Source organism: Theropithecus gelada, chromosome 18, assembly GCF_003255815.1.
Source record: "Theropithecus gelada isolate Dixy chromosome 18, Tgel_1.0, whole genome shotgun sequence".
In the NCBI taxonomy this organism is placed as follows: domain Eukaryota; kingdom Metazoa; phylum Chordata; class Mammalia; order Primates; family Cercopithecidae; genus Theropithecus; species Theropithecus gelada.
Genome location: NC_037686.1, coordinates 32,262,075 through 32,274,356, shown reverse-complemented (window position 1 = coordinate 32,274,356; position 12,282 = coordinate 32,262,075). Strand labels below are relative to the sequence as shown.

Sequence of the window (12,282 nt, the reverse complement as noted above, 5' to 3'; positions counted from 1 at the left end):
CCTATTCTCTTGCGTGCTTTATTTTTCTCCACAGCACATTTCCACTTCTCATATGCTATCTGGTACCTGTCGATTTGTTTATTGTTTGTCTCCATCTCTAGACTGCAATAGTCATAAGGGCAGAGATTTTGTATTTTTCTTCTCCTATGTCCCCTTTATGACTTAAAAAAATGCCCGGCCTATAGTAAGTGCTAAGTAAATGTTTATTTGATGTATGAATGAATATATAGATGAATACATACATGGATAAATTATCAAAAAAATTTGAGCGCCAATTATGGGTTAATGGCTTTGTATAAAATAGATAAAAACAGAAAAACAAACTCCTAATGAAGTTTATATTCCAGCAGGAGATAACAGTTGATAAATAAGCAAACAAAGAAGTAAAACAAGTTTTTATAGGTAGTAATAAGCACTATCTTTGTTATTAAGTGAATAAGTACAGTGATATAACAGAGATTAACTAGAGTGGAGATTTTGGCTAATTTAGAGAGGTCTATTTCAGGAACTTTGTTTAAAGTGGTGATGTTTAAGTTCATATTGGAAGAATGCCAGAAAGAGCATTCTTCTGGCATTTGAAGAAGAACAAGAACAAGGCAAAGAGAAGTAGAAAGATGCCAAGAAAAGAGAGAGTTTGGAGAGCAAGATGTCCAACACACTTGCATGTGACAAGGACTCTTTCACTGCAGTGGTTCATAAACAATGCCAGTTCAGGCAGAAAACACATTCTATAGTATTTTGTTGCTTTTGTTGTCTCAATTGACCACAAGCCCATGGTAACAATGCCATTTCTCATTCTATGGAAGTGTTGGGGCTTGAAATATGATGCCCTAAAATATGTTGCTTTGACATGTTGGGCTAAAGAAGCAGTCTCAAGGCCTCTCTGACTCCTGCCCCAACACCATCCCTTTTGTCTATTAGTCTTCTGTCTCTCTCAAAGCACAGAATGAGGCTGTTGTCTGAGGCTCCCTTATCTACGTAGAAACCAGATCTCCAAAACAGGAATGCAATTGCCTTCCATCTCTTTCCTGAAATTTCATTAACCAGAGAAGATTAAAATTCATATAACAGAGAAAGAGATTGAAAATTAAACACCACACCTAGGGCCCAGAAGGATTTCAAACTTTGTCCCAAACCGTATTTTGTTCGCTGATTCTATTCAATTTTGAAAGAGAATCATTCACAAGATAATGTCTGCCTCCTGAGTCCATTATTTCTCCCCTAAAAGTTATTTCCTTTTATACTCAATCTCCCCTTCCCCTATTGAAAAGTATATAAGCATCTACACTCCATTGAGTTATAGGGCATTCTCCTGCAATTTCCCAGTATTATGCATGTTAAAATGAATCTGCATGGCTTTTTTTTTTTTTTCCCCCTATTGATCTGCCCTTTGTCAGTTCATTTTGTGTGAACCTTCAGCGAGTGAAGAGAAAATCTTCCTCTTGGCCCCTACAGGTTTGGCACAGGGAACAGGGTAAACCAAATCTATTCTACTCTTCTAGGAGCTGCAGTCAAGGGAACCCAGTCAAGGGTTCCCTTGCAGTCAAGGGAACCTGACAAGCTGGCAAAAGGGTCTTACCAATCAGATTTCCAGTGGATCTCTGTCTATGGAATTTTGTCCAGCAGACAATAAAAATTCTGCTTGTCTCTTTTTTCTTTCCAAATTTAAGATTAATGCAAGAAAAGGATTTGTATGACTCATCTTAGGTTTGGCAACTCTTGTGTGTGTTTTTTATAAATATTCACATGGTATGATCCTTTTTTCTCCCAGAAATAGTCTTTGTTTTTTCCTTTGTCTTTGACTTCCTGTGTCATTTTGTAATAAAGACAGGTATCATGGGGTAGAAATGGGAGCCCCCATAAGCCCATTGTGTGAGCCTTTCACAAACTGGTAAGTTTCACAGTTTTCATCAGACCAGCATCTGTTTAGATAACTTGTGCTCTGGATCCTCAAAATAAAAACCAGATAAGGTTGCCCTCTAGTCTTGTTTTATGTCCTTGAGAGCTTGACTTATGAACAAGTGAGAGCACTCTCTCTTGGTTTCCATCACTCAGGAGTATGTGATTTTCAGGTCATGTTCAGTGGACAGGCTGAAAAGTCTGGGAACCCCAACACATAAAATATGAAGCAGCACACTCTGTATTCTAAACATGCCAAGATCTCAGAGGAGTTTATCTTAATTGAGAGTCTCATGCAAAAGGGAATTTTGTTGTCTCTATTTTGTTGCTTGTTGAGTGCGGGGGAAGTCTAATTCCGACATGCCTGATCAATGTCACAGATTTAGTGGGTCTGTGACTAGAGGCACCCCAACATGTTTACATGTCCATGTGCTCAGGAGGAGATTGGAGTTATTATCCCCGCAAACATCATCCTTAACTGCCCATGGTAACAAAGATCCTTTGCTATATGAGCATATCTCTGGAAGTAAATTTTGATGGAAGCTGGGGGCTGCCTCTTCTATGCCCCCTCCAGAAATATGTCTTGCTTATATGGTTAAAACTTATTCTAAGCCTGGAAAATTAATTCCTTGTCTTTCCATGAAGAGGTTTATTGGACTGAGTAGCTATTGACGTAAATGCACAATTAGAAATCCTCATTGTCAATGGTCAGACAATAGGACTTTCTATTTAAAAAAGATGTATACATTTGAAAAAGCTTTTGCAGATTCTCACCCAAAGCAATTGCCTTGTTTGTATTTATGGGATGATCAAATTTTAAAAGATACATAATAATGTCATACCTAGCCCAAGAAATAGTTTTGAGAAAATTAAACAAAACAAAAAACAGAAATATGACCTAGAACCAAAGTTAAAATCATTTATACACTCAGACTCCCTACTTTGATTCTCTGCATGATTTACAAAACTGTGCCCTTCCAGCCTGTGGTCCAGTAGTTAAGATTTCATTATTTTATTGCTGTGGCCTGGGTTTAACTCCTGGTCAGAAAACTGGTCCCCTAGAAAGGTAAATAATTATGTGACTCAAAAGAGACATGCCTTAGCCACCACTTGAATCTGAAGCCACAAGCAAGCCTGGCAGGCCACTCCCAGGTGGCGAGAGGCAGGGGCTGCTCCTGCAGAGCAGCTGCTGTGGCTCCCTTCACCTCCATTCCCTTGGCTCAGGTAAAAGGCTGGCTGCTCAGATAGCAAAAAGTGTGCTGCTTGTCCTATAAAAACCTAATAATCAAATATGTAAAAGCTTTCCTTTCTTAAAGCTCTATGGGCAGAAGTTGGCTTAATTAATAGCCAATATTTCAACATACACATTTATTTTTAACATGTTTGTCCTCTTTTGAATTCTATCTGTAACATGGAAACGTCTTAGTTGACTAGATCCACACCCCCTCCCACGTTTTTCCCCACTGAAACCTCTGTTAATTGAAAAGTTAAGATCTCCTGAAACTGGCTCCTGTAAAACTCGTTCTTTCATTTACTTCTGCCCCTCCTTTCTTTTGCCACATTTGATGCCAGTTGAAGGAATGTAAAAGAGACTTCTAGTGATTCTAAAACCCTCTGAAACACAACAACAAAAACAGCATCACTGACTCCCTCTTTTGGAGTCCTCTGTCTTTCTCACAGAAAACCCAGTGTCATAAACAGGTTCCTCCCTGACCTAAAGCCCTGCCCTCTTTCACATTGAGGTCCCTCATCTCTTTGGCTTTTGAATATATGTGTTGATATGTGTGTTGTATGTCTACTATAGGTGTGTATATATCTGTACATGTGTTTGTGTATTGTCTAGATGGCAACAAACAGACTTAGCATAAACACTCATAAATTAAGTGAATAACTAGCTCAAAGTCTTTTAAATTCACGTCATTTTAATAATTTTCAGTAAATAAAGTTAGTTTAAAATTTTTTTAAAAAATCTGATTTCAGTGCAGACATTTTTGCCTGGGCCTATGGGCCAGATAGATTTGTACTGTCTCTAATAGATGTTATAAGGTCATAAAATAGTTGCTTCTATAATATTTTTGACCCTTGCTTGATTTGTCTGTGAGTTAAAGCTATGAGGGCTGCCTTCTGGGGTCCCACATAGCCTTGGGTAAATCCTGCTATGAGCTTATGTCTTTGGTTTTGAGCCTTTTGATTCTGGGGTCAGCTATGTGGCCAGGGTGAAGCCTGCGGACATATGTGTGTCTGCAGCACCTGGGCTATCAGCTATAGGGTAGAGCCAAATCTGATACGGCGCCATCCTCCATTGCCCAGCTCTGCCTCTTGGTCATGCTGAGAGTACCTAGATAATCCAAGTGTCATCTTCACAGTGCTGTCCTCAGTGCGGGGCTCCACACCTATTGTGTGAATCCAGGCTCAAAATAACAGTTAATGAGGCAGGATGAGCCAAGTTTTGCTGTTTTAAAAGAAAAAAACAAATAGCTCACTTTATTTTTCAAAAACAACTCAAATTTTTTTGTTAAAAATAAATAAATTAGGTAAATATAAATGGGATAAATGTTTTCAAATCATCGTGTCACAGTTTCAAAATTCTTTCAGTAATTTATTTTTTTTTTTTATTTATTTTTTTTTTTGAGACGGAGTCTCGCGCTGTGTCACCCAGGCTGGAGTGCAGTGGCGTGATCTCGGCTCACTGCAAGCTCCGCCTCCCAGGTTCAGGCCATTCTCCTGCCTCAGCCTCAGAGTAGCTGGGACTACAGGCACCCGCCACCACGCCCGGCTAGTTTTTTTTTTGTATTTTTAGTAGAGACGGGGTTTCACCATGTTAGCCAGGATGGTCTCGATCTCCTGACCTCGTGATCCGCCCGCCTCGGCCTCCCAAAGTGCTGGGATTACAGGCTTGAGCCACCGCGCCCGGCCTCTTTCAGTAATTTAAAATCTTAAAGTCATGTAACGCTAAATCAAGTAAAAGATAATCACAAAGTATCTGAGTCATTTATATTAAAGAAATAAATAAAATAGTAGAACATAAATTGCTATATATAGGTATAAATTTATTTGCTTTCTAAATTTCTTTTAAAAATAAAATATTTGGGTATGTGATTAAGTATGTTCTATTCTACATAAAGTTGTTCTATAAAAAGCTTGTATTGCTAAAAATTATAAAACAACTTTATTTTACAAATACTAATATGATACAAATTTAAATTGCTTACTTCTTAGATTTATCATGGTAAATTAGAGTTATTAAAGTTAAAATTGTAATTAACATATGTAATTGAAACTACTAAAAATAAAGAAAAGTATACAGAGAGGATAAGACATATTTTTGGTGAAAAAGATTTGAAAAAGACATAAGAATGGGGTTTTTATTACAGGTAATTTATCTACACATTATTTAAATGTTGTTTATAAATAAAGGAGTAAAATGATATAAGTAAAACTGAACAAATAAAAAGTACGAGTTATAAAAAATAAATTTCCGAAAATAAATTTTATGTGTAATCAAACTTACTGAAATTAAATAAATGTATTATAAAGATTCTTTTTTATTTTAGTTGAGCCTTAATATCAAAAGTACTCTAACACAAAACTAAGATGTGGTGTTCTCCTTTAAACAACCTTTTTCTGGCCAAGTGCGGTGGCTCACGCCTGTAATCCCACTACTTTGGGAGGCCGAGGCGGGCGAATTAACTGAGGTCAGGAGTTCGAGACCAGACTGACCAACATGGTGAAACCATGTCTCTACTAAAAGTAGGAAATTAGCCAGGCGTGATGGCGCATGCCTGTAGTCCCAGCTACTCAGGAGGCTGAAGCAGGAGAATCACTTGAACCTGGGAGGTGGAGGTTGCAGTCAGCTGAGGTTGTGCCATTGCACTCCAGCCTGAGCAACAAGAGCAAAATTCTGTCTAAAAACAAACCAACCAAAAAAAAAAGAAAAAAAACCAACTTTTTTCTGTAATAGTGATAAAAGTCAATATTTTTTGTTCACCATTTGAATAAACTAAAAAATATTGAAAAGAGAAAGAGAAAGAAATTCTGTAAAGGCTTACTGTCTTTATTAGGTCTTCTAATTATTTAGAAAACTATGTGTCTTCTTTATGAAAGACTGAAGTATTTGCTTTTTGAAATATTTTAATAATCACTTTGGCTAAATTAAAGACTTTTATGTTACAGTAACGTGATCTTATTTTAGTAAGTGTTTTAAATATTTATTTTTGAAAAAAAAGACTTCCTAAAATCGGTATTAAGTCTTTTTGACCACAAACTAAGTTTTGGATGGTCCAGAGGACCTCTTAAGCCTCTGGAAGAGACGATAATTGACTACTTTAATTGCTAAATTACATGGGAAACAGTTTCAAATAAGAAATAATGTTTAACTTTCTTTAGGTTATATTTGTATGCATGTTCTCAATATATGTTCCAAAATTATATAATATTGCTAAAATTCTGATATATATTGTATATGTTATCAGTCATAATTATGATTAGTACATTTACTGTTGTAGAACCCTGAAAATCACAAAATGTCCTTGTCAATTGTGTCTTTAACTATGGCTATTTGAAAACTTGGCTGTCTATAGTAAATTGCTTTCTTCTGATTTCTTTTTTTTCTGAAAGCATTTTGCAAATCCCAGTGTTGTTTCTTCAAGGAGGTTGATGGAAAAAACTAAAACAAATACCCTTAAACTCAGGTTTCTGACAACTTTGCAAACATACCATTTGACTGGGTAAAAATTCTAAAACTCTAATGAAAAAATAAAAACTGGACTCATAAAATTGCTTACTTGACAGCAGGCAGAACAAGAATAATTACGTGGGGCTGAACTGATAAAGGACTAAAATGGTTTCTAATGACGTTTTATTTGACACATAAAATATTTTGCTTTCTAGAGTTAAGAAGATTTTTTCATTTTAACCTATCTATAGATTTACTGCAAATTAGTCAAGTATACTTAGTAAGAAAAACTGAAACATTTACCTTTTTCTCTACCTGAGTCCTCTAGAATTCAGAAATTATTTGTGAATATTCTCATTTTATGAAAATTTAGTTATTTGTATGAGGTCAACTAGAGTCTTTTTATGATTTTGTTTTTGTTTTCTATATTGGGTCACAATGGTAAATATTGATCATTTCAAAAAGACTTTGACTGAAATGTCATATTTTCAGATATGACCATACTACTTTGAAATAATACAGTTGCCTTTTATGAAGCAAAAAAAAAGAAACAGTCCCTTCAACAAAATTGGTCTGGCACTTTGTATACCTAGTTTTCTTAATGTGTTCAAGATCTTGTGGTAGGTAAAGAATGTCACTTTTTGACAGGCCCAGGAATCGCAAGATATTTTAGAAACCTCAAGGAAAGAGAAATATACCCAATTTGTACAGGTATTTCAGACCCAGTCTGATGGGTTGGCTTGGCTCCTAAGTCATTGACTTGCCTCTTAACCCTCAGGAGGCCTTTTAAAAGTCCAATCTGAAGTTTCCTATAAATAAATTCAAGTAAAGTTAAAAAGAGCCATAGTCAAAATATATAGTCAATTTAGCACAATTCTTGCTAAAGTTGTATAAATAATGAGATTAAAGACTAAACTTATTTTGCAAATAAATTAGTCTTACTGTGATTATCTTTGGTAGAAATGGGAGTAAGCGAGAAAAAAATATATTTTAGAAGAAAACTATATTGCACCTGTTATTCAGTTCTAGATCCTAACTCTGCCCCTTGTTTTTGAGATCCTATTATTTACCTACAATCTGGACGAGATCCTGAATTTTTAATTTACTCTGATATCTGCCTGTGACTTTCCAGATTAACATTTTCCTTTTTTTTTCTTCTACCCTTCTGGTTTAGAAGCACTAAAAATTAAAACTGTCCTTTAAAAAACAATTGGAGCAAGTTAACCAACATGGTTTTGAAGAAAAATTATTATAACAGCTTATATTTGGATACACTTTCTATATTTGTATATACAAACTACAAACCAGAAAAATCTGTGAGATAAGGACTGATCTCAAATGACCATCCTACAAATTCCAAAGAAACTAGTTCATAGACTACTACAGATATTAACTTTGTTTTTCTTCTGTTTTCATAGAAATCCCTTTTATTAGCGATCTGTTTGGTTACATGATATATAAATGCCTGACTTTGACAGCCTATCTGCAACACCATCTTATAGGATAAAACACAACTGTTTAATTAGAAGTCCTATTCCCAGGAAGGGAAAACTGGTTAAATGGGATCCTCTGACATTCAGGTATGAGCTCAATTTTTTCCTCCAAAGCCACTAACTCAGTTTTAAATATGTGAAACTTATGGGGACATTTTAAACAAAGAAAAGTTGGGGATCAGAGACTGACAGTCCAAAATATATTGCTATTGCATGCTAAACTAAAGAAGTAGCCTAATGTCCTCTCTGACCTTCATCTTCTCCCCTGTCTCACAATACATTGTCTCTCCCAAAGCATAGAATGAAGCTGTTTTCTGAAGCTCCTTTATCTGCCTAAAAACCAGACCCCCGAAGAAGAAAACAATTCCCTGCAATACTTTCCTTGAAATTTTATTAACAGAAGATTAAAACTCCTGTTACAGAGGAAGATATTGAAAATTAAGCATCACACCTAGAGTCTAGACAAACTTTGAACTTTATCCCAAACAATTATTCTTTTCTTTCTTCCATTCAATTTTCAGAGCCTCCTTCACAAGATAATGTCTGTCTCTTGGGTTCATTCATTCCCCCTGAAATCATTTATTCCTATGTCCCAATCTCCCTTCCTCTATAAAAAAGGGTATATAAGCATCAGTACTCCACTAGGTTACTGGTGAGAGAGGAGGAACGAAGAAATCACCAGTTAGGGTGGGTCCTCAGTTGAGTTCTTTCAAACAGAAAAAACAGCCTGCAGGCACAGAAATTGGAAACTAAAAGAACTTGCACAGAGAGGCTTGCCTGAGACATGTCCACAGCCCCAGAGATAAGAAAGACTATGTAAGAGACTTGCCCAAACACGCCCACAATGGAAAATTCCATCCCCTGACATATGCACAGTAAGGGGAATAAAGCAACATGGAGTAAAGCAAGCTAAGGGCTGGCATGTGCACTAGGAGGAAGGTGTAGAGCTACCACAAATTCGCAACTTATGCAATGAGACACCCAGCCCTCACTGGTTTCTTATAAAAGCCTTTGTATTCAACTGTGAAACAGCAACCCAAGATTTCCTTAGCCATGAGACAAAGAACTTCAGGTCACACCCCAGAAAACAACGCCAGCTTCACTGGATCATCACTTCTCTGTGATTCTCCCGTGCTATAAACATTAAAATAAATTTGTATGCTTTTTCCCTTCTATTAAGCATCTTTTTTTTTTTTTTTTTGAGATGGAGTCTCGCTCTGTAGCCCAGGCTGGAGTGCAGTGGCCGGATCTCAGCTCACTGCAAGCTGCGCCTCCCGGGTTCACGCCATTCTCCTGGCTCAGCCTCCCGAGTAGCTGGGACTACAGGCGCCCGCCACCTCGCCCGGCTATTTTTTGTATTTCTTAGTAGAGACGGGGTTTCACCATGTTAGCCAGGATGGTCTCGATCTCCTGACCTCGTGATCCGCCCATCTCGGCCTCCCAAAGTGCTGGGATTACAGGCTTGAGCCACCGCGCCCGGCCTATTAAGCATCTTTTGTAGTTCATTTTCAGTGATCCCTCAATGGGTGAAGAGGGAAGCTTTCTCTCCTTACCCCTCTAAGGATGGTACCTGACACAGAGGAATCTTAGGAAAATGTTTATTGAATAAATTTTATGAGCCAGGCAAGCATAGCTCGCACATGAGGCAAGTCACTTTAGGTGGAGAAGAGGGTCAGTGAAATTAGATAGTATATTGTCAAAATGGTTCAAAATTTTTGCTGTATATGGTAAAGAAATTTAATGTTATGTTTTATTAGGAAATAACTTTTAAAAAATCCAAAGTACTATCACAGTTGTTGCTATTATTCTTTTTCATTTCATTTGGGGGTTGGTCATTTGGTGGTAAATTTTGGTTTGACAGGAATTGAGGACTTGGGGAAAAGTTAATGAAATAATTCAGAAAAGAATACATTGAACCAATGTTCAATGTGATAATGATTTTTTTTTTGTTTGCTGTTTCCAGAGGTAATCAGAATTTCAGTTTAATGATGGTTGAATCAAATTTTTCTCAATATTAATTAAGTTTAGGTTGAAGAATTTACAAAAAGTAAAGAATAAACTTCAGAAAATAAAACACTATAAAATGTTATACACTAAAAAAATACATTAAATATTTTCTTATTTAAGATGTTGACATTTCATTTGGTTTATCTTACCTACTTCATATTGCTTTCAGAACTTTTAAATAGCTTTTGAAATTTTTAAAAAGTTAAACATTTTTAGATTTTATTCCCAAATTATTCAAGTCTAAATGTTACATTTTAATGATGAAAATACATATAAATTGTATTTAAATAGTAAATTGAAAATGAATAAAATTAATACTGGTGTACAATTAATTTTATAATCCTAAATTTAAAAATATTTTAATAATTAAAATTTAAATTATATAAATATAAAATTTAAATTTAGGCTCAGTGCGCAGGCGCGAAAAAACTGGCAGAGGCCTGAGCCGGGTGCTGACTTGAAGACGCGTCGTTGGGTTTTGGAGGCCGTGAAAGAGCCGTTTGAGTTTGCCTGCGGGTGGAGAACGTTTGTCAGGGGCCCGGCCAAGAAAGAGGCCCGCCTGTTACGATGGTGTCCATGACTTTTAAACGGAGCCGCAGTGACCGGTTCTACAGCACCCGGTGCTGCGGCTGTTGCCATGTCCGCACTGGGACAATCATCCTGGGGACCTGGTACATGGTAGTAAACCTATTGATGGCAATTTTGCTGACTGTGGAAGTGACTCATCCAAACTCCATGCCAGCTGTCAACATTCAGTATGAAGTCATCGGTAATTACTATTCATCTGAGAGAATGGCTGATAATGCCTGTGTTCTTTTTGCCGTCTCTGTTCTTATGTTTATAATCAGTTCAATGCTGGTTTATGGAGCAATTTCTTATCAAGTGGGTTGGCTGATTCCATTCTTCTGTTACCGGCTTTTTGACTTTGTCCTCAGTTGCCTGGTTGCTATTAGTTCTCTCACCTATTTGCCAAGAATCAAAGAATATCTGGATCAATTACCTGATTTTCCCTACAAAGATGACCTCCTGGCCTTGGACTCCAGCTGCCTCCTGTTCATTGTTCTGGTGTTCTTTGCCTTATTCATCATTTTTAAGGCTTATCTAATCAACTGTGTTTGGAACTGCTATAAATACATCAACAACCGAAACGTGCCAGAGATTGCTGTGTATCCTGCCTTTGAAGCACCTCCTCAGTACGTTTTGCCAACCTATGAAATGGCCGTGAAAATGCCTGAAAAAGAGCCACCACCTCCTTACTTACCTGCCTGAAGAAATTCTGCCTTTGACAATAAATCCTATACCAGCTTTTTGTCTTGTTTATTTTACAGAATGCTGCAATTCAGGGCTCTTCAAACTTGTTTGATATAAAATATGTTGTCTTTTGTTTAAGCATTTATTTTCAAACACTAAGGAGCATTTTCGACATGTATTAAACGTCTTTTTGTTTTTTTGTTAAGTCTTTTACATTTTAATAGTTTTTGAAGACAATCTAGGTTAAGCAAGAGCAAAGTGCCATTGTTTGCCTTTAATTGGGGATGGGAAGGGAAAGGGGGTACTTGCCACATAGTTTCCTTTTTAACTGCACTTTCTTTATATAATAGTTTGCATTTTGTTATTTGCTACCCTGGGTATTTTCAGGAAGACTGACTTAAATATTCAGGGTGAATAAGTAGTTGGGTATAAGATCTGAATTTTTCATCTGCCGAAACAAGAAAATATTTGACATTTTGACTTGACTGTGGAAGATGATGGTTGCATGTTTCTAATTTGTATGTTTCCATCTTTGTGATAAGATGGTTTAATAAATCTCTTTAAATACAAAAAAAAAAAATTTAAATTTAAAAATTACCCTAATCATATTGATTTAAAGTTATTTTTACTTTAAATTAAATATTAATTATTTTAAATTGAGAAGTATTTGAAATAAATTACCAGGAAAATCCTATCACATTAGACGTTGCTAACCTTTGGAAGCTATGAAAGTCAGTTTGAATAATTCCACTTGGTAGCAGTTTACACAAATATCCAACATCAAAAGTTTTACTCAATGCTGAGAAAAGGAAGTTCATATTCTCAGGAATTATTATATCCCCCTATATGATTGCAATCATAAATTTGAAATTTATTAAATATAAATGCAAAATTTTAAAGAAAGAATTAAATGGTTTGAAATGCCAATAATTCTTAGGCTAAAAAATAAAGATTGTC

The 12,282-nt window shown here is 36.1% G+C and overlaps 1 protein-coding gene across 1 annotated transcript; it reads left to right on the top strand.

The window, feature by feature from the left end:
• Positions 1 to 10,485: 10,485 nt before the first annotated feature.
• LOC112611290 (lysosomal-associated transmembrane protein 4A) lies at positions 10,486 to 11,904 on the top strand. The gene has a single exon (XM_025364962.1). The coding sequence runs from the start codon at positions 10,642 to 10,644 to the stop codon at positions 11,341 to 11,343; it is 702 nt and encodes a 233-aa protein (XP_025220747.1). The 5' UTR covers positions 10,486 to 10,641; the 3' UTR covers positions 11,344 to 11,904.
• Positions 11,905 to 12,282: the final 378 nt, after the last annotated feature.

What these genes read in the sequence shown, in the direction of transcription:
- LOC112611290 (XM_025364962.1), top strand. Translation starts at nt 10,642, where the DNA reads ATGGTGTCCATGACTTTTAAACGGAGCCGCAGTGACCGGTTCTACAGC.